The sequence below is a fragment of the Lontra canadensis genome, unplaced genomic scaffold, assembly GCF_010015895.1.
Source record: "Lontra canadensis isolate GAN:19392208 unplaced genomic scaffold, GSC_riverotter_1.0 scaffold96, whole genome shotgun sequence".
NCBI classification, from domain to species: domain Eukaryota; kingdom Metazoa; phylum Chordata; class Mammalia; order Carnivora; family Mustelidae; genus Lontra; species Lontra canadensis.
This window is the reverse complement of record NW_022631090.1, coordinates 3,242,159-3,263,087: the sequence shown is the minus strand read 5'-3', so window position 1 is coordinate 3,263,087 and position 20,929 is coordinate 3,242,159. Positions and strand designations below refer to the sequence as shown.

Genomic DNA, 20,929 nt, shown 5'->3' with positions numbered 1-20,929 from the left:
ATAATGTATTTTGGGGAGCCTATGCTGGCTCCTGGTCCTGTTCCACATGGCTGGAGACCAACTGCCTCAAACACCATTCCTCAGTTTGGCTGGAGGCCGTTCTGAGATCTGTTCTTAGATCTAGAACTCCCAATGTTTAACCTTTGCTTCTTTCAAAAATCAAAAGAGCTAGGGTGCCTGGGTGGCTCAATGGATTAAGCCTCTGCCTTTGGCTCAGGTCAGGATCTCAGGGTCCTGGGATCAAGCCCCACATCAGGCTCTCTGCTCAGCAGGGAGCCTGCTTCCCCCTCACTCTCCACCTGCCTCTCCGCCTACTTTTGATCTCTCTCTCTCTGTCAAATAAACAAATAAATAAATAAATCTTTTAAAAAATCAAAAGAGCTATTCAACCTTGCTTTGGGTGCCCTCACCTAGTTATGCTCTATGAATTGTCAAATTCACCTGCAGTGGACTTTAGGATTTCAGATCCTAATATTCTACTTTCTTTTTTGTTGAGGTGTAACTTACATACCGTAAAGTACAAAACACCTCCATTTTTGTCAAGCCCTATAGTCTGGGCCTCAGTTACAACAGCTGGGTCCCTGATCAGGAAGACCTCCATTTTTACCATGTATGCTCCGCCCACACCTGCTGGAAGATAGGGCTCCTTAAAGGAACAGAACAGTAGCAGAACAAGAGTGGAGTAGGACGGAGTTGCCTTTGCTCCTTTGTACACGATCTCCGTCATTTGCTTCCTCTCCATCTTGCTTCCCAGGCCTTTTAAAAATTTCGCCTACACACCAATCCCCAGGAGATCTTGTGAAAACGCAGACTATAGGTCTAGATGGGGCCAAGACTGAATTTCTAGTAAGTTCCCAGGGGAGGCCAATTCTGCTGGCTGGTGGACCACACTTTGAGTGTCAAGGACCTAGGATACAGGACGGAAGGCGGGGTGGTGTACTGGAAAGAGAACGGGCTTTGGAAACAGAAACATGGGTTCTAATTTGCAAGTTGGCCACTTACTAGCTCAATGCCTTTAGATGGTTTGCTTAATCTCTCTGCTCCTGTAGGCAGGCAGATTTTGCCACCCCAAGATATGCCTCTTGGGCAAATTGGTTATTCTAAGCTGGTTAATTCGAAAAAATCTGCAGACACAAAAGCAACTCTGAAGATGGAGTCCATTACCCATTGTAAGAGACATTTACATCCATTATGGTGATCTGAACTGACTAATATATCTACCCTAAGTAATAGGGACTATTCTGTAACCATAAGCCACTATATGCCAGCACTGAAGGATCTTTTTTTTTTTAAAGAATTTATTTATTTGACAGAGAGAGATCACAAGTAGGCAGAGAGGCAGGCAGGGGGTGGGGGGAAGCAGGCTCTCCCTGCTGAGCAGAGAGCCTGATTCGGGACTCGATCCCAGGACCCTGAGATCATGACCTGAGCCAAAGGCAGAGGCTTAACCCACTGAGCCACCCAGGTGCCCTGAAGGATCCTTTTTATTTGCCTTTAATTCTCTCAGGGCAATGCAGTAGCACTGTAATTTAAGAGAAACTCTATTAGCTTTATCTGTTCTTTCAAATATGCTGACGCTTCCATATTTTAATTTGAATGTACATGACTCCGAGCCCCTGAAGTATTGCAATGCCTCCCTTGGGACAAAGTGACATTTTCTCACCCAAAGCAATTCCAAACTTTGAATGACTGAATAACTCCACATCGAGCAATATCCTACCACCCACAGTTCTCCAATAGTGAACATTTATTAAAAGTCCCTGAAGAAACTTCCCCAACCTGATAAGGGCATCTGTGAAAAACCCAGAGTTCAAATCATACTTGATGATGAAAGACCAATGCTTTCCCCTTAAGATGAGGAAAGACAAGGATGTCCACTCTTGCCACTTCTATTCAACACTGTACTAAAGGTTCCAGCCAGGGCAACTGGGCAAAAAAAAACAAATACAAGGCATCCAGATGGGAAAGGAGAAGTAAAACTACCTCTATTTGCAGATGACATGATCTTATCTATTTAAAAAAATTGAAAAATACACACATACACAAAAATATTAGCAGTAATAAATGAGTTCTGAAAGTTTACAGGATACAAGATCAATTCAGAAAAAATGAACTCTATTTCTAGAGTAGCAAAGAGCAATCTGAAAACAAAATTAACAGTTCCATTTGCAATACCATTAAAAGGAATAAAATACAGGGGTGGCTGGATGGCTCAGGAGGTTAAGCGTCTGCCTTCAGCTCAGGTCCTGATCCCAGGGCCCTGGGATTCAGTCCCAAGTCAGGGGGGGGGGGTCCCTGCTCAGCAGGGAGCCTGCCTCTCCCTCTTCCTCTGCACTGCTCATGTTTTCTCTTGTTCTCTCTCTCAAATACATAAAATCTTTTTTTTAAAAGAGGAAAATACATAAGAATAGATACAACAAAAGAAGGGTAAAGCCTATACTCTAAAAACTACAAAACATCATTGAAAAAATTAAAGACCTAAATACATAGATAGAACACATCCTGTGTTCACAGACTGGAGGGCTTAATATTGCTAAGAGAACAATATTCTTCAAACTGATCTACGTTTAATGGCGCCCCTATGACTGCTTTGCAGAAATTGACAAGACGATCCTGAAATTCATGTGGAAATGCAGGGTGCCAGAATAGCCAAAACAACCTTGAAAAAGACGAACAACTCTCGAGTACGCACACTTCCCAGTTTCAAAGCTTTCTACAAAGCTACAATAATCAAGACAGTGTGGCGCTGGCATAAGGAGAGACATATACGTCAATGGGATAAAACTGATGGCCCAGAAATAAACCCTTACTTTTGTTTTTGAATGAGTTTTGACAAGAGTTCCAAGACACTTCAATAGGAAAGAGTCTTTCAACAAATGGTGCCAGGACAACTAGATATCCATATGCAAAAGAATGAATTTGGACCCCTTCCTCACACCATATAAAAATTAACTTGAAATGGATCATAGACCTAAATGTAACAGCTAACACCATGAAACTCTAACAAGAAAACAGTCATAAGACTTCATGGCAGTGGATTTAGGCAACAGTTTCTTATACAGGATACCAAAATTGCAAGCAACCAAAATAAAATTAGAGATTTGACTTCATCAGAGCTTAAAGATTTTGTGCTTCAAAGGATACCATAAATAAAATGCAAAGGCAACCCACAGAATGGGAGAAAATGTTTCAAATCGCATATCTGATAAGAGTCTAGTATCCAAAATACATAAGAACTGTCACAACAATAAGAACAAATAACCCAACAAAAAAAATGGGCAAGAATTTGAAAAGACATTTCCCCAGAGAAGACATACAAATGGCCAATAAGTATATGATAAAGTATTTAACATCATTCATCATCAGGGAAATGCAAATCAATCCTACAGTGAGTCATCACTTCCCAGTCATTAGGATGGTTATAATAAAAAAGGCCCAACAATACAAAGTTGGTAGGAATATAAAACTGCACGGCCACTTTGAAGAACAATCTGGCAGCTCTTCAAAAGGTTAAAAAACCAAGTTACCATATGATCCAGCAATTCCACTTCTAGGTACCTACCCAAAAGCTGACATTCAAACAGATACTTTTACAAGCGTATTTACCGTGGCATTATTCACAATGGTCAAAAGGTGGAAACAACCCAATGGCCATCAGTGGATAAATGGAGCAACAAAATGTGGTCTATCATACAAAGGAATATTATTCACCCATGAAAAAGAATGAAGTACTGATACATGCCACAAGAACAGTGGATGAACTTGAAACTTTATGTTGAATGAAAGAAGTCACTCAGAAAAGGCCACATAGTATATGATTCCAATTAAATGAAAAGTCCAGAATAGGAAAGTCCATAAAAACAGAAAGTTCATCAGCAATGGGCAAGACCCTAGAGAGGGAATAGAGAGACACCACTAATAGGTATTGGGGGCCCAGGGCAGTGGCCCCAAGATATGCTTTGGTGGCATATTGATTATTTTAAATTAAAGTTACTTAAGAAACAGCCAGTGTAAGAAAACTCGGTCTCCCTGCCTTTTGTCTCCAGAAAGCAAGAAATACATTTTCCATGTGAAAGGTACCTTCCCTGCACCAGAAAGCAGAGGGACATCCTTATCAGCAAAGGCACTGACTATAGGGCCAAAGAAGCCTATATAAAGAAATCTTATTACTTCTGGTAATTTACTACCTAAATTCTGTTTAGAATGCCTTACAAACTAAAGGTCTCAAATCTAAGTTTTCCTTGTCTTGTCAAGTCCTCATAAATTTATTCTTTCTTTGCCTAAAAAGTATAAAAGCTGCCTCTTAGTTACTTCTTAGGTCCCATATTTATGAGACCTCTGTATGTACAAAGGAATTTTTTTCTCCTGCTAATCATCTTGTGTCAGTTTAATTCTTAGACCAGCCAGAAGAATACTGAAGAGTAAAGTGTTTCCTTACCAACAGGTACACAATGCTGCTTTGGGGGATGATGACAATGTCCTAAAATTAAATATAGTGGTGATGACTGCACAACTCTGAGAACACACAAAAAATATTGAATTGTACATTTTAAAAGGATAGATTTATGGTATATGAATTACGTCCTAAGTAACCCCCCCCCTTAAAAAAGTGACTGAAGGGAGAGATAACAAGGCAATTACTCATTTGTGTAGTGCTTTTAACCTTCCAAAGCTCTTTGCTATCTCTGTTATCTCTTCTTATCCACTATCCCTTCTTCATGACCTATCCAGGAGGTAGAGAGAGCAGATATTACTAATCCCATTTGAGAAATGAGGAAAGTGCGGGGGGGGGGGCTCGATGAAGCAACATTATATCATTCAAAGCGCCGAGTGGCACTCAGCAGCAGGTTGGGACTGGAACAGGATGCCTGGCAGAACTGCACACTGGATTTACCTGGGGTGATTTCTGACAATGGGTATGTTTTTAAATCGGCTCTGGTGTTTCTAACTATGTGGCTGGGGTCAAGAACAACTACTCCACAGGGGCGCCTGGGTGGCTCAGTACATTAAGCGTCTGCCTTCAGCTCAGGTCATGATCCCGGGGTCCTGGGATCCAGTCCTGCCACAGGCTCCCTGCTCAGCAGGGGGGATCTGCTTCTCTCTCTTTCTCTGCCCCTCCCCGCCACTTGGGTGCTCCCTCACTCTCTATCTTTCAAATAAATGAAATTTTACAAAAAAGAAAAAGAACAACTGGTCCACAGACTGGAGAGAGTGATACCACCCACCAGAGAAGGCTTTTATTGCATAAAGATAGACTGCTTGGGGTTTGTGGCTCAAGGCTGGATGAGAAGCACTGGTTACAACTGCTGAAGGCTGGCCCTTCTAATCTCATTTTAAGAAAACAAAACAAAGGCAGATAACTCGAAAGCTCTGGAGGCGAGAAGGCTATGGCCAGGTGCTCCCTGCTGCCCCTCCCTCCACAGGCTAAAGGGCTTGGGCCTCACTGGCAAACCCAAAGGTCTGGATAGTTTCTTCCAACTGGAAGAAAAACCAGAAGGGGGCCTAATTCACCTGTTAGCATGGAGGAGAGAGAGCTGGCCAGTTCTCAAATCAAACAGGCGGCCTTTGAAACACATGCAAAAAACAACGGTGCAGTTAGTGTGGAAAAGGAAGCCTGCCAGGGAATTTTAATCTTGCTCAGCATGGCTAATTCCGAAACAAAGCCCCCTCTGCTTCACCATCACCCAACAGCTTAAGGAGCGAGGGGGGGGGGCAAAGTTCTGAAGACGGACATCACAAAAAACACGAATGCCAGCAGGAATGCCCCTCGATTTCTAAGATAATACTGGGAACTGCAGTAATGACAACAGCATCTGACACTATGTGCCAGGTGCTGGGTGTGGACTGCTTACCATACGTAATCTCCATGTAATCTCCATTCACCTGCACACTGTGTCATAGATAAGAAAACTAGTTCACAGAAACCAGGAAATTTTGCAAGGTCCCATGCCTAAAGGCAGGGGGCCAGGCACAAAACCACAGACAGGGTGGCTCCAGCATTGGCAGTGTGACCCCTGCATCAGACTAACTCTTCACATCTACACAGAGACAGAAGACTTTGAGACTACACGGCAAACAATGTTTAACCATGTTATGGCTCAGTGATGTGCTTTATTCTTGTGTTTTTCTGTAGTCTTTATTTTTTTTCCATTATGAACGGATATTACTTTTGTAAATAAAACAGTTATACATTTGTAAAGACAAAGGCACAAACGTCTCACACTTCTTGTTGTTTTTGTTTTCAAATGAATTGAAAAGGGCCCACTTTTTTAAATGAACTGAAAAGGGGTACCTGGGTGGCTCAGTCGGTTAAGCGTCTGCCTTTAGGCTCAGGTCATGATCCCAGGGTCCTGATACTGTGCCCTGCGTCCAGCTCCCTGCTCAGTGGGGAGTCGGCTTCTCCCTCTCACTCTGCTCCTGCCCCCTCCTCATTCTCTCACTCACTCTCTCAAATAAGGAAATAAAATCTTAAAACAAAATAAAATGCATTGAAAAGTAACCACCTTTGCACTGAGGGTGATTTTTATTTTTCACATAAACTTTCACGTATTTCATAAATTCTCCCCCATACACATGTCTTTTGTTGTAATCAGGAAAACAGTATTATTATAAGTGGTTCAAAAAAATAATTCACCTGGGAAAAATATCATCTATCATCCCCCTGTCTTCACTCTCAAGATCTCAAGACACATGTGAGAGGGATCCCTGGGATTTCCCTGAGCAGAAAAGAGGGTTAGATTGGCCAACTAATTTATTTATTCTCTCTGTGGATACTTACTATATACTAGGTACAAGGTCCTACAGGGGACAGACTCCACGAAAGTCTCTATCCTTGCCCACCAAGACTAGTTAAGACGTAGTGCTGGGAACCCAGAGAGGACTGGCTGAACACAGAGTCCAACCCAACTACAGAGTGCTAGGCAGCCACTAGAAAAGAACGAGTTACATCCATTATCTACAGTGATCACTGATTACCCACTGTTAACTTAAAGGAAAATACACTGGAGCACTGTTTACAGTGTAATGTCAATTGTGTAGGAAGCCTACACCCAAACAAACCAACAGCCCTAGAAATACGAAAACTCTTTCTCAGCATTTATGAGCAAAAGAAAAATGTAGAAAGATACACAAGCCTTTATCGCAACTTATCCCTGGGGCGCAGTGGGGGGGTGGGGTGAGACTGAACATGGGTGGGTAAAATGATGAGCTTTCTCTTTATATTCTTACTGGTTTTGTAATGAGTATATCCTATTTTTATTAAAAAGAAGCCTAAAAGTATAATCAATCCCCCAAATCTCTAATGGGTATTGTATAAAATTTACCACAAAGAGCTGATTTGGCTCAATAACTGAAAATCAATGTAAGTAATTAGGAAAGAGGAGGAAGTCCATGAGCTTTGTATCAAAAAGACCAAAGCTCTCAGACCAGTTCTGTCTCTGTGTCCCTATACAAGCTACTGAAAACTTTGGATGGCTCAAGGAACCTGGGTGGCTCAGATGGTTGGGTGTCTCCCTTCAGCTCAGGTAGTGATCTCCAGGTCCTGGGATCGAGTCCCACATCGGGCTCCCTTCTCAGCAAAGAGACTGTTTCTCCCTCTGCCTCTCCCCAACCCTTGTGTGCTCTCTCCGTCTCTCTCTCTCAAATGAATAAAATCTTTAAAAAAATAATTTTGGAGGGCCCAATCTATAAAACAGTTATGCTAATTCTACCTCACAGGATTTCTGTGAGGATCGCAGACTAATAACTATCTGCTAACCCTGATTGAGAGCTTCCAGTTTGCCAGGTGCTGACCTACATGCTTTACCCATATTAATGACTTAATCTCGGGATAGTTTTAAAAGGTAAACATTACTATCAACCTTCCTTTTATAGATGGGAGAACCCTGGTCCACAGAAGTTAAGTAACTTGGCCAAGTTCCCTTTCTCTCTTTCCCTCCCCCTCTCCCTTCTTCACAGGTGTGCACACACACGGGCAGGGCCTCGGGCACGGCACACATACACAGACAGGGGAGTAGCACAGCCAGGATGTGAACCTGGATCCATACCCTTGCTCCCGACATCCACATTCTTTTCCTTTTTTTTTTTTTAATATTTTTTAATTTACTTATTTGCCAGAGAGAGAGAGAGAGAGAGAACACAAGCAGGGGGAGCAGCAGGCAGAAGGAGAAGCAGGTTCCCCGCTGAGCAAGGAGCCTGATGCGGGACTCGATCCCAGGACCGTGGAATCAGGACCTGAGCCAGGGGCAGACGCCTAACCAACTGAGCCACCCAGGCATCCCCCACCCCCACCCCTGACATCCATATGCTTAATACACTAGGGTGAGATATTTGTGCAAGAGCTTTTCTGGCTACGAAGTCCCATCCACCTGTAAGGAATTCTTATCAGTAGAGGTGGAAAAGATAAGAAATGCCCAGGAATCCAAAGGTGGTGATAAAGGGTGAAAAGACGTAACAGAAGCAAGGTTGTGGATATCATCTGGTGGCCTGCAAATAAGTGCCAATGTCTCCACATACAATGGGAATTATGATTCTCCATCCTGCTTCTCAGACTCTCCAGGACAGGATGAGTGCACGGTGATGAATGCTTGGTATCATACCCCCCTCACTACCCCCCGCCCTGTGCTCTGGCCACGGCCATGCTCCCCGTATTCCCTTAGCTGAACCACTTTGTTCCTCTGCAACTGCGTGCATATTCTAATCACCCTTCGAGGCTCAGCTGGGGCTTTATTTCTTAGTGAGACTTTTTCGGACGCTTAATCCACTGGTGTCTCCAGGAGGCCGTGTATGAGCATGCCCGGGGCATGGGTTTAGCTGCAGCATTTTAGAAACCATGTAACTCGGGCACCTGCGTGGCTCAGTTGGTTAAGCGACTGCCTTTGGTCAGGTCATGGTCCTGGGGTCTGCATCTCCCTCTGACCCTCCCCCTTCTCATGCTCTCTCTCTCTCTCTCGCTCAAATAAATAAATAAACTCTTTTTTAAAAAAAAGAAAAGAAAAAGAAGCCATGTAACCCTGAGGAAGTCATTCAACCTCTCTGAACCCCAGTTTTGTCATAGGTAAAACAGGGCTCTTGTGCAAGTTAAATGATAACATATGTAAATTACGTGACACACAGTAGGTGTCTGAGAATTGTTAACATTAATCCTCTTCTCATCTCAGAGCTTGGAATGATTGTAATTTAGCAATTAAGCCTGAACTGCCTTGTGATATACACTTTTCATGATTTCAGTTGTAATGCTGCCATAGTTTAGGCCTCAACTTTCTGACTAAACGGCAAGTTCCTAGCGAGCCTGGAACATACCCTTGCTATCTCTGAATCCCCTGCCACACACAGCACAACGCATCACACCAAAACATGCTCATAGAAGTCTGGATGGACTGCTGGGTTGGGACAGACTCACGGAGGACCGAAGACGCTCCAAGATTAATCTTGAAATAAAGACATATTCTAGAATAGTCCCTAGCATTTGGTTTAGTTTGGCCCAGGAACACTGGACTCTTGTCCACATCTGAGGCACAGTTTTGCCCACATCGAGTCTCCAGAAAGCAAAGGCCTCTTCTGAAATGAAGCTTTTCATCATTTAAGTACTCTCAGGAAAGCAAAGGGACATTCTGTCCCTAGTTGAGGTCCAAAATCCAAAGTATACGTTTTTTAAATAGCTCAATTTGCCAGTCACAGAAATAACTTTTCTAGGTCAATTAGCACATTTCAATGTGCCAATTAGCAAGGAGTAAGATTCTCAAGGCGAAGAGGCAGACATGGGGACGAGGTGTGCCAGTGGTAAAGCTGCATCTTGAGTACATTAAGATAATGACTGCGGAAGCTGGGGAGCCGCCCCAGTAATGAAAACAATCGTTACTAACCCCTTCCCTTTGGTCTTGGAGTTAGGGACATTCAGGAGAACCATCTAACAGCACAGTAGCTGAGCAAAAGGGGAAGGAGGGAAGGGAAAGGAAGGGAAAAAGAACTAACATGAGAGATCAACAGGGATTTACAATAATGGGCAATTTTGATAATGAGATAATAATACACACGAGGCTTTGGGGCTTGAAGAAGAAAGGAGCTTGATGAAAAGAATCATTACCATTCTTCTTATTATTATTCTCATAGAAGACAGATGGCTGCAAATGCAAATGGAGGCTGGGCTACAGTCTTCAGTCAGGAAAGGGGGCTGATACAGTGTTTTGGAAGTTCATTTTCTATTTCCACTCCCCTTTGCTCAGAACACTCTGCATTCTGAAGGGACTCTTTTGGGCATTTGAGGACAAAAGGCACAGGGCTGGGGATGCGGCTTCTGCCCAGTGCCTCACTCTGAAGACCAGATCAACCTTGCAAGGTACGAGATAGAACTGAAAATCTAATATGTAACCAGGTTCCATGGGCGCCCTACTTAGCTCCCACCTCTTGGCTTTCACTTTCCAGAAGGTGTTTTGGCCTTGAAAAGACATGTTCTGTTAAGTTACAGGCAATAGGTAAGGAACCCAGCCTCAACACCAGCTGCAAAGCCAATGGCTATAACAAGGAGCTCATAAACTACGCAGCATCTGTTCTTCAAACCATGGACTACTGCCAGCTTGGGTGGGGGATCTTAACATGCGCTCCACGGATGGGCTAGGGGTCGGCGGCGGGGAGTAAGGGTGTGCAGGAACAGCAGGTGACAGTCTCCTGAAATTACCTGCAAAACCATGTTTGTGCATTTATCTGGGAAAGAGGCTCTACGGTATTCTTCAGCTTCTCAAAGAAACCTACAGCTCAACTCTTTTAGGTGGACTGAAGCTAAGAAGCATCACCAGCATCTGGACTCACCAGCTTTCAAACTTGCCCTGAACTGCAATCATAGAATAGGAAAAGAGCTCTGAAGTCATGTGAGTCAGAAGAGCTGGATTTTAGAGGCACCTACCTTGGCTCCTAAGGCAAGGCATTAACCCATTGAAGGACCCCCCCTCTAGAAGGTAAGATGAGACCAGACAAGCCTTTAGCTCCCTGCTAATATAATAATCAATAGTTCCATGATGCATTTCCTCTCCTTCCCTCTAAGAAGCAAAACAAAAATTGCCCTTAGGACACTTCATCAGAAGCCAGAAACAGACCTACTCCAGAATCCCGGCAGCAAAGACCATTTCCTTGTAATATGAGCCGTTGGAATACTTGTTCATTCCTCCGAGGTGTCAGCTGCTAGGATGGAGAGCCAGGAGAAACTGGAACCCAGGCATTCTCTAGCTGGTCTGCAAATCCCAGAGCCCATAAGGCACAGGACAGAGCTCAGCAAATGGAAATGCACTGATGACCCCAAATCCTTCAGCTGACCATGGCAACTTCTTGGAACTCCCTCCTTCTCTGTCCTTATATAAGTGAGTATATGTTTGACTGTGTTACTGAGGTACACACTAGCTCACTGTCTTTTCCTTGCTTCCATATAACTACTCAGAAAAACAACAAAAGAAGATTAAAAAGAAAGGGTCAAGAAGAAAGAGCAAAGAGAAGTCAAAAGCTAAGTTCTTACCTAATTGGATCATCAGGCTTAAAAAAGAGTTGCCTGGAGCACCTGGGTGGCTCAGTGGTTAAGCCCTTGCCTTCGGCTCAGGTCATGATCTCAGGGTCCTGGGATCTAGCCCCGCATTGGGCTCTCTGCTCAGCAGGGAGCCTCCTCCCCCCCCAACACCCCCACCCCCCGGCCTCTGCCTACTTGTGATCTTTCTCTCTGCCAAATAAATAAATAAAATCTTTAAAAAAAAAAGAGTTGCCTGCTTCCTGTGTCTTATTTTAAGTCAATCTGAGCTCAGCTAAGGGGTTGCAAAGCAGAAAGTCCTAATGGCCAGAGGTAGCCCAGGAGAGGTCCCAACCATTTAAAATAACCAAGCCAACACCAGCTGACAAGACACTTGCAAACAGAGCCCTAACTCTGAGCTCTTCTCAGCTTCAGTTTAGAAAAAAGGGCAACAAGATTATTCACCAGAGTGATTGGAATCACTCATTAAGCTCATCAAGGAAGTTTCAGTGTTAAAGAAAGTTACTTGAACATTCCTGATGAGCTGGTTGGCTATAGCTTGATATGTAATTAGAAAGTACTAGGTGTTATAGCAACTATAATAGCAAATCTGCCATGAGAAAGGGGAAGAAGGGGAGAGGGAGAAAGAGAAAGAAGGGCAAGCAGGGAGGAGAGAGAAACATTGCTTTTTGTACAGAGTAGAAAGCCGTTAGGGGCTGAATTATGTCCCCACCAAAATTCATATGTTGAAGGCCTAATCTCAGAATGTGACTATATTTGGAAATACCTCCTTTAAAGAAGTGACTAAGTTAAAAGGAGGCCATTAGGTGGCCCTAATCCAATCTGACACCCTCATAAAGGGAGAAAATTTGGACACACAGAAAGGTACAAGGGATGTGAATGCAGAGAGAAAAGGCCACGTGAAAAGGCATCAAGATGGCGGCCATCCACAAGCCAAAGAGAGAGGCTTCAGAGAAAACCAACCCTGCCAGCACCTTGATCTTGGGGATAACTATCAGTGCCTTGCCTCAGAAGTTTATTGTGAGGATCAAATACATTAGCCCACATAGAGCACTACCAGACTCATGGTAAATGCTCTGAAAGTGTCAGCTGGCCCAGTGCAGACAGGCCACTGTGGTGTGACAATACCGGCTGAAGGAAAACTTCACCACTGCTGTTCTGACTTCAGGTGTCTGAATGAGCTCTGGCGGGGGGGGGGTGTCTTTACTTTCAAGCTTGCACGATGGGAATCATCAAGTCTGCTGATGCTCAGTGGTTCTGCAAGGCGAAGACTATCTGGCTTTCCTTAGGGAGAAGGTCCCACTAGGAAGAGAGACGCAGGTGACCTGTTTAGAGGAACCACACCGGCCTCCAGTGATGGTGGAGATGGATCAAAGCTATGGGCTGGAAGCTCTCAGACTCAGGGCCACTAACTATATGAGCCCAGGGCATGGAGAGGGGGAGTTTTCTGGTGCGCCACCCCTTCCTAGAATCTGACAGAGCTGCTGAAACTGAAGGAGAGCAGCTTTTTCTCTGCCCTACCTCTTCATCGGAGAAAACAGTGACAAGGTGAATGGACAGATGGGATAAGATATCGCGGGATCCTCCGCGGTGCCTTAGCCCGGGACCTCCACAGGCAGGGAGCAGACCCCACCTCCAGCACTGTTCCACGTCCCTAAGCCAGGGAAGAATCTGTTTTCAGTGTATTTGCTTTGCGCCATTCTTGGGTACCTCTCCCCCACAGCTCTGAGACCACTGCAGGAGTTCTGCTGAAAGACTCGGATGAAGTCAGGCAAGTCATAGATTGTGGGGAATACAGAAGGCGGAGCAAAGGTAGCTAAGTTAGCAGCCTGTGCCTGCTGGTCCCAGCTCACAGGGAACACTGGGCTGAGTGTGCTAGCCTCTCATGACAGAAACGATCCCACCTGCCCCTCTCCTACCCTGGTGTTACCCTACTCAGGAGGTCCTACTGTGTCCTACACAAAGATGCTCTTTGGAAGAAAGAGGGGGAGGCCCTCTAAACCACCTGTTAAAATGTAGATTCCCATGCAGCAAGTTGGAGGTGGGGCTGAAAATTCTGCCTTTCTAACAGGGGGTACCTGCGTGTTGCTGGTCTTCAGACCTCAACTGGAATTCCACACTTGGAATAACCTAGGATGCTGATTCTCCAAGACTGGTCCAAGGACCCCAGCAGTCAACATTACTTGGGGACTTACTACCAGTGCTCATTTCCTGGTATCATCCCAGATCCTCTTAATCTGACCTTCTAGGGATGAGGTCTGGCAAGCTTCATTTCCCAGCCATTTCCTCGGGTGACTGCTATGGACAGACTAAATTTCAGAGCCATTGCTCAAAATCGGTGGTCCTCAGCTCCACATTAGAAACACTTTTCAAAAACACTATGCCGAGGCTGTGTCACAGATTAAGAACTCAGACACTCAAAGGGAGGGGCCAGGGTGTCAGTCCTTTAGGTCTGTTTGTTTTTCATTGTTGTGTTCATCTTATGGTTTGGTTTGGTTTGGTTCAAAGCACCCCTACATGAGCTGAAGGCAAAATTTTGAGCCTGGGTTCAAAATCACTGCTTTAGATGAATGCTTCTTCTTTTAATTTCTACTGATGTACAATATGCACCTAGAAACATACAACAATCATAGGGGTATATATGAATATTTGTGGGGAGGGTGTGACTACATCTTTGGAGAGAGCGAAGTATATCTGTGCTTATAGGGCCTAGAGGCTTCTCCACTCCTAACTCTGCCACTTAGAACTTGTCTAAGTTCTGAGCATCAGTGTCTTTCTCTGTAACAAGAGGCCATAATGCTTGCCTTTACCTACCTCACACAGCTGTCATATGAAAAAACCCTGTGAACTAGAAAATGCTATCCAAAGAGGAAGGATTATCATTTTGAGATTTAAACTATGATCTTTTAATGCATGAGGCAAATTTAAGCCATGAAATTAGAAAGCAGTAGGGAGGATTTTACAGGTGATTTCTTTCCCTGTGCTTTCTAACATGGCTGGCTAATCCCTCCACAGTCCCACAGGAGGAAGTCTAAGGACAGGGCCCTGCCACCCTAGCCCTATAGCTCCCTCTTGTCTCTATGTACGCTTAACACCCAGCCCCTGGCTACAGCGGGATTCTACAGGCTAGCCACTGGGTGTGGGGTGGCCCAGCCCACCCTGTGGGTTTGGCTAAATGGGGAAAGAAACTAATTCTTGCCCAACAGGGCCCTTGGCAAAGCAGACAGGCTTTGAGTCTCCCCGTCGGATTATTCTGGGCCAATGTGGCTGAGTCCAAACTAGAGCCCCTTAGAACATCTGGAAACCTCTAATGAGTGGGGCTCCCAGCATCCCTTCTCTCCACCAAACCTCTCAAGAGCTCCTGTAGGCTTTTTCAGTCTCTCCTGGTTCTGGCCTGAACATTTAACACAGCTTCAGAGTCCATCAGACACTCCCACACCTACCTATCAAGCTCCCCTGCACCCAAGAAGGGTGATGTCAAAGTGCAGTAGTAAATACACATGTATTTTAAAGCTCACATGGGTACGTGAGCCCAGGCCAAGGGCAAGCCCTGGATAAGGAAGGAGGGAGCAAACCATAGGTTTGTAGGTTGGCAGTAAATTCTTACAAGACGCTACTCACCAGCCGGGTATTTACCACAGGAAACACCAGAGCCAGAAGTGCTCCATTCAGCATGTGCATCTGGAGCCTGGAGGGGGAGAAAAGAGAAAAAAAAAAAAACGTTAAAGTCCAGGTCACACTCTGACTCTGTTGCACAGGCAGGCAAAAATGTGCCACGTTATGCCCTGCCATATGGGAGGGCATGTAAACAAGTACACTCTCGGTGTAAGAACGGCCCTAGAGCTGGCGTGCACGCAGAGTCAATTTCAAGCGGCCTATTCCACGCTAATGAAATGTCCTGAGCGCTGCCTCAAAAAATCCCCCAGATGCTCCCTGAACGCACCTGGGCTACAACGCTCGATTACAGAATGAGCTGCATGCTCCCTAAATGTCCAGTGGGCCGCCAACAGGAGCTTCGGCCGCTGCAGCTCAGGCAAGAGGTGAAAAGACAGGCTCCACCAAGTGAGGGCCCTATGATTCAAGTACAGTCCTGGGATACCTGTTTCGTGTAACACGGCTGTTTGTTTACACAGCCAGGCCCAAACCTTTCACCCAAACAGCGTCACAGGCGTGAAAAGGCGAGTCAAACCAGCCAGCAGACTGCAGTGCTTTCTCAACTGCAGTCCCTGACTTTCTTAGAAATGTCCTCAGGGCTGCTGCAGGAGGTGGGGACGGCAGAAGTGGCAGGCTTCCAGGCTTGCTTTGATTGATTTTACAGACTGGGTTTTATGACTTAAAAGCAAAACAAAAAAGAAAAAGTTCGGGGGGAGGGAGGCGGGGAGAAGAAGAAAACCACTGGTCTCTAGCATGGGGTAATAATCATTTCCTAATACCAGACTTGTTGAAGCATATGCTAGAAACCCTTTATAACTCAAGAACAACCAGGCCAGGAACCAACTGCCTGAGAGCTCAGAGGAGGGACTTAAGCAGCTTTTTTCATCATTCAAGGCAAATGGTCCTTTACCACTGAGGGAGAAGAAAAGAATGACACACAGTCTTCCTCCTGAAGAAAAGCAGATTTGATAGGTCAGCTCTCGCTCTCTCTCTCTCTCTCTCTCTCTCTCTTTCATGCACACACACACTCTCACACACTCTCTCACACACAGCAGCACTGCAATACCAGGATTTCCACACTCCCTGAATGGGAAAGCAGTCCATACTTTTTGTTTTTTAAGATTTATTTGAGGTGGGGAGAGCACACATGCACAAGAAGGGGGTAGGGGCAGAGGGAGAGGGAGAAGCAGACTCCCCACTGGGAGCCCGATGCAGGACTCGATCCCAGGATCCTGGGATCATGACCTGAGCCCAAGGCAGAGACTTAACTACTGAGCCACCCAGGCGCCCTTTGAAGACACTCAAGTTCTCTAGGTATTCTCTTGAAGCTCATAGATGTGTGCCTAATACTGAGAGACATTACAAGGAGATCCACAAGAACTGCACAGAAGCCCCAAGGATGGTTTTCATTCCCCACAGTCTGTTTATTACTGTTGCTCATTTTTACCAGTGCCAAAAGGATGGCGATAATGTGCACTTAGCATCATCTAGGCAAGTTATCTAATTAACTGCTTTACATAAATTCTCTTGCTCAATTTTTACATCAATCTTCTGAGACAGGTACAATTACTTTTCCCATTTGTTGATGAGGCAACCAAGTTCAGAGAAGCAAAGTGGCCTGGTTCATGTCACACATAAGCTAGAAGAGCCAAGATTCAAGCCCAGATTTATCTAACTTGAGACCTCAAACTCTTATATCTCCCTTGCTGCCTGATACCAGAGCTCCCCCCTCCCCTGCCACCGTCCCTCACAAATGTGACCTCAAGTGGAGAGTCAGAGAGGCTCCTGTCTCCTCCCTTTGGGTTTCAGGGGTCTCTCTACCACCTTAGCCATCCCCTGGCCTAGGTGTAATATGCTTTCGGTGGGGGTGACCAAAGAGAATGCTCTGAGAACTGACTGCTGAAGACTCTTGTTTGAGTCTCAAGTGCCTAGAGCCGGGATCATTAGTGGCCATTCCAGGCCTGGCCTAACTCTGTCCCTGGGCCTGCCTGTGGGAGGCCCGGGACATAAGTATTCTTGTTTAACCACAGCCTAAACATTCACCCCGGGAAAGAGAAACATCACATTAATAGTCCAGATAAAGCTGGACTCTTGTCCAGGCTTTGCCACTGGCCTTAAAAGAATTCTGGCATATACACAAAGCCAATTAGCTAGGTGGGTGCCATAAGTTAATCATCATCATAAGAATGATGGAATTGATCCCAAGGGCCCACAAAAGACCAGAAATAAAGAAGATAAAACCAATGTCCAGATTCCAAACAACTAAGAAATTCTCAGATAAAGACAAGCCTGTGCTGAGTCCTCAAAATTCAGTTCTACAAGCTACTATATATACCAAAGCGTGGATTGTCCCTAATACTTAACAGGGTCTTATACATCAATAATTATAAAAGGATTGAACATGTACAGAGCATTTCTACATGCCAGTCACTGGGTTAAGTACTCAAATACATCATCTGATTTATCCTTCAGTTTTTATTATAATCATTATCATCTTCTTTAATTTCACGGCTGAGAACATCAAAACACTGAGTGATTACATGACTTACCACAAATCGCTTGAGTTTCAAGACTGTGCTTTTGCCACTGTACCCTGCTTTAAATCCAAGACCTGAACCATGAACATTATACATGTTCCATGAGTGAGTGTGTGTGTGAGAGAGAGAGACAGACAGAGAGTCAGACTGCAGGACAGGTAGGAAAAGATTCTGGGCTGCCCACTGAGAGAGAGGGTCGCACCTAAGGGCAAGAGAACTCCCTGGGTGTTTTGGGGCAAAGCTACCCCTCAATTATATACCTGCTCTGCCCTCTATAGACCCTGAGCACAGCCCAACAGGTAAAGTGACTGGCCATATGAAAGGCAAAGGCTTTTGTTTTCACTTATATCCACCTCTGGCCTGCCACTCAGATTTCTATTGTGTGTGGGAAATGGATAATGGGCCACTAGAAAGTCCTGTGGGAGTTGCCTCAACTGTACAACGGGAACAACAGTACCCAACTCATAGGACTGTTTTAAGGAGTTAACATGTATAAAGTGCTTAGAAGAGCACATGGTATATAGTAAGACTCACATATGTGTTTCATAAACAAATGGTAAGGAGTTCGCCTAAATCTTCAAGATGTAAAGGGTGGGGAGGGGAAAAAAGGAAATCATGTGAGAGAGTCAAACGGTGAAACAAATTCAAAGTATGAACAGGAGGGTCCACAGAGAGCAAAAGGACAGACTGAAGACCAGAACTAAACAGCACAACCTGGAGATGGACTCATGTTCAGTCAGTCATACTTGTACATCTCCTTAACAGCTCAAAGCCTTGGCCATTAAGATTGTCACAAATATTTTGTCAGCTTTTTTGTTTTTGTGCAGGAGAGTGAGCTAAATTAGCTTAGTTGGTAAGAAACTGCGGCAATATGGCAAATGTCACAGGTTTAATTCTCTTTCAGGTTAGTTCATGCCATTAAATTGAGTTCCACAAACATAAATCAATCCATTACTATGTGTCTAACATGGTTCCAGGTGCTGTAGAGAAAAGGAGATCAGTATAAGACATAGTTTCTGCCTTCAAGAACATAACATCTTACTGACAAGGCAAGAAATGAAACAATGAAAGAAAATGTAGTATAATGGTGAAGAAGTCAGGGTTTGGCAACAAACCTAAACTCAATTTCCAGATCTACTACGTTGTGGTTGAGCGACTCAGGACAAGTGACTTAAAATACGTGTCTCAGTTTCCTCAATCATAAAGTGGGGCTAGTAGTAACAGTACCTCGCTGAAAAGTTTGTTAAGAGAATTTAATGAGACCATGTGAACTGATCAACACAGAGCTTAGGACATAGTAAACACTCAATATATGTCAGCTACAATTATCCTTAATAAAGCAATGAAAATGAATATCACCTTACTATTCGTAACAACAAATGAAGCTACAAAAAACCATCGTGAGATGACTTATATTTCAACTTAATGCACTTGATTACCACCAAGAACCAAAAAGTGCAGAACAGATGGCAAGTTATCTAAGTGACTAGAAAGGCAAGTTCATAGAGAGGAATTCTTAAAGGGAATTACAAAATACCTTGAACTGCACAAAAATAAAAATACAACACACCAAAATGTGTTGGATGCTTATAACATAAAATTTAGAGATTAGGAAAAAAAAGAATCATCTCAACTCAGTAATCCAAGCTTCTGCCATAAAAAATCCAGAAAACAAGAGCAAGATAAACCAAAAGCAAGCAGAAGGAATGAAACAATAATAGGAGCAATAATCATTAAAAGTAGAAACAAAAACAATAGGGAAAAATCAATGAAACTGAAAGCTTGCCTTTGAAAAAGTCAATACCATTGATAAACTTCTAGGAAGAATGACATGCACAAAAGGAGAGAAGACAGGACTTAACCAATGTCAGGAAGGAAAGCAGGGATATCACTGCAGAAATCCGCCCCCAGGAATTAAATTAATAATAAGGAGAAACTCGGAATAATCTATGCACAGAAATTTGACAACTTCGATAAAATGGAGCATTTCCTCTAAAACCACAAATTACCAAAACTCCCCCAAGATGAAACTGATAACCTGAACAATCCAACTAAAGAAATTGAATAAATATACAACAGATTTTTATTCAGCCATAAAAAAAAGGAAATCTTGCCATTTGCAACACCAATGGCCCCTGAGGAAATTATGCTAAGGGAAATAAGTCAGATGGAGAAAGACAAATGCCATACAATTTTGCTTACATGTGGAACATAAAAAACAAAAACAAAAACAAAAACTGAGCTCACAGATACAGAGAACAGACTGGTGGTTGACAGAGGCAGAGAGTCAAGGTGGGCAAAATGGGTGAAGGTGGTCAAAAGCCACAAAGTTCTAGTTATACAATAAATAAGTGATGGGGATGTAATGTACAGCACGATGACTATAGTTAATAATACCGTATTGTATATTTGAAAGTTGTTAAGAGAGCAGATCTTAGAAGTTACCATCACAAAAAAATTTTAACTGTGTGGTGATGGATATTAACTAGATTTACTATATGTCATTTTTTGAAAAACTGAATTTGTAGTTAAAATCTTCTGAATAAGAAATCTCCGGACTCAAATGGTTTCTGTGACTAAGCCTACCAAATATTTATACAATCTTGTCCAGAAAATAAAACAGAAGGAAACATTTCCCAACTCATCTGATGAGGCTATTATGCAGACAACAAACCAGACAAATATGGTACAAAAAAAAGGAAAGAAAATCAAACCTAAATGAATATCCCTCATGAATGCAGAAACAAAACTACTCAGTAAAATTTTAGCAAATCTAATGCAACAATATAAAAAGATTAAGATTCTGCAGGTGCCTGGGTGGCTCAGTTGATTAAGCATCCAAGTCTTGATCTCAGCGTCATGAGTTCAAGCCCTTCACTGGGCTCCACACATATGGAGCCTAATTTTTTAAAAAATGAGTAATATTTTGTGACCTAGTGTTTTTTGACCTGGTAATGAAAAGTTGATTCAATGTTCGAAATTCAATTAATAAATTCCAACAGGTTAACAGTGTAAAGACTACAAAGTACAGGGTCATATCAATTGATAGAGAAAAGACATTTGCCACAATTCAACATCTATTTATGATAAAAAATAAATACCAACAAATTAGAAATAGTAGGTAACTTCCTCAACCTGATAAAGAACATCTAAAAAAAAAATACTACACCCAACATCATAATTACGATGAAAAACTGAACGCTTCCCCCACTAACATCAGGAACAAGAA

At 43.6% G+C, this 20,929-nt stretch overlaps 1 protein-coding gene across 6 annotated transcripts in view; it reads right to left on the bottom strand.

The window, feature by feature from the left end:
* TMEM164 (transmembrane protein 164) overlaps nt 1-20,929 on the bottom strand; it is a 152,098-nt gene that overhangs the window by 46,145 nt on the left and 85,024 nt on the right. For all 6 annotated transcript variants that reach the window (XM_032837054.1, XM_032837055.1, XM_032837049.1 and 3 more), the window contains one exon: nt 15,131-15,197. In XM_032837054.1, the coding sequence (XP_032692945.1) occupies nt 15,131-15,197 (67 nt within the window). The remainder of the gene's footprint in view (nt 1-15,130; nt 15,198-20,929) is intronic.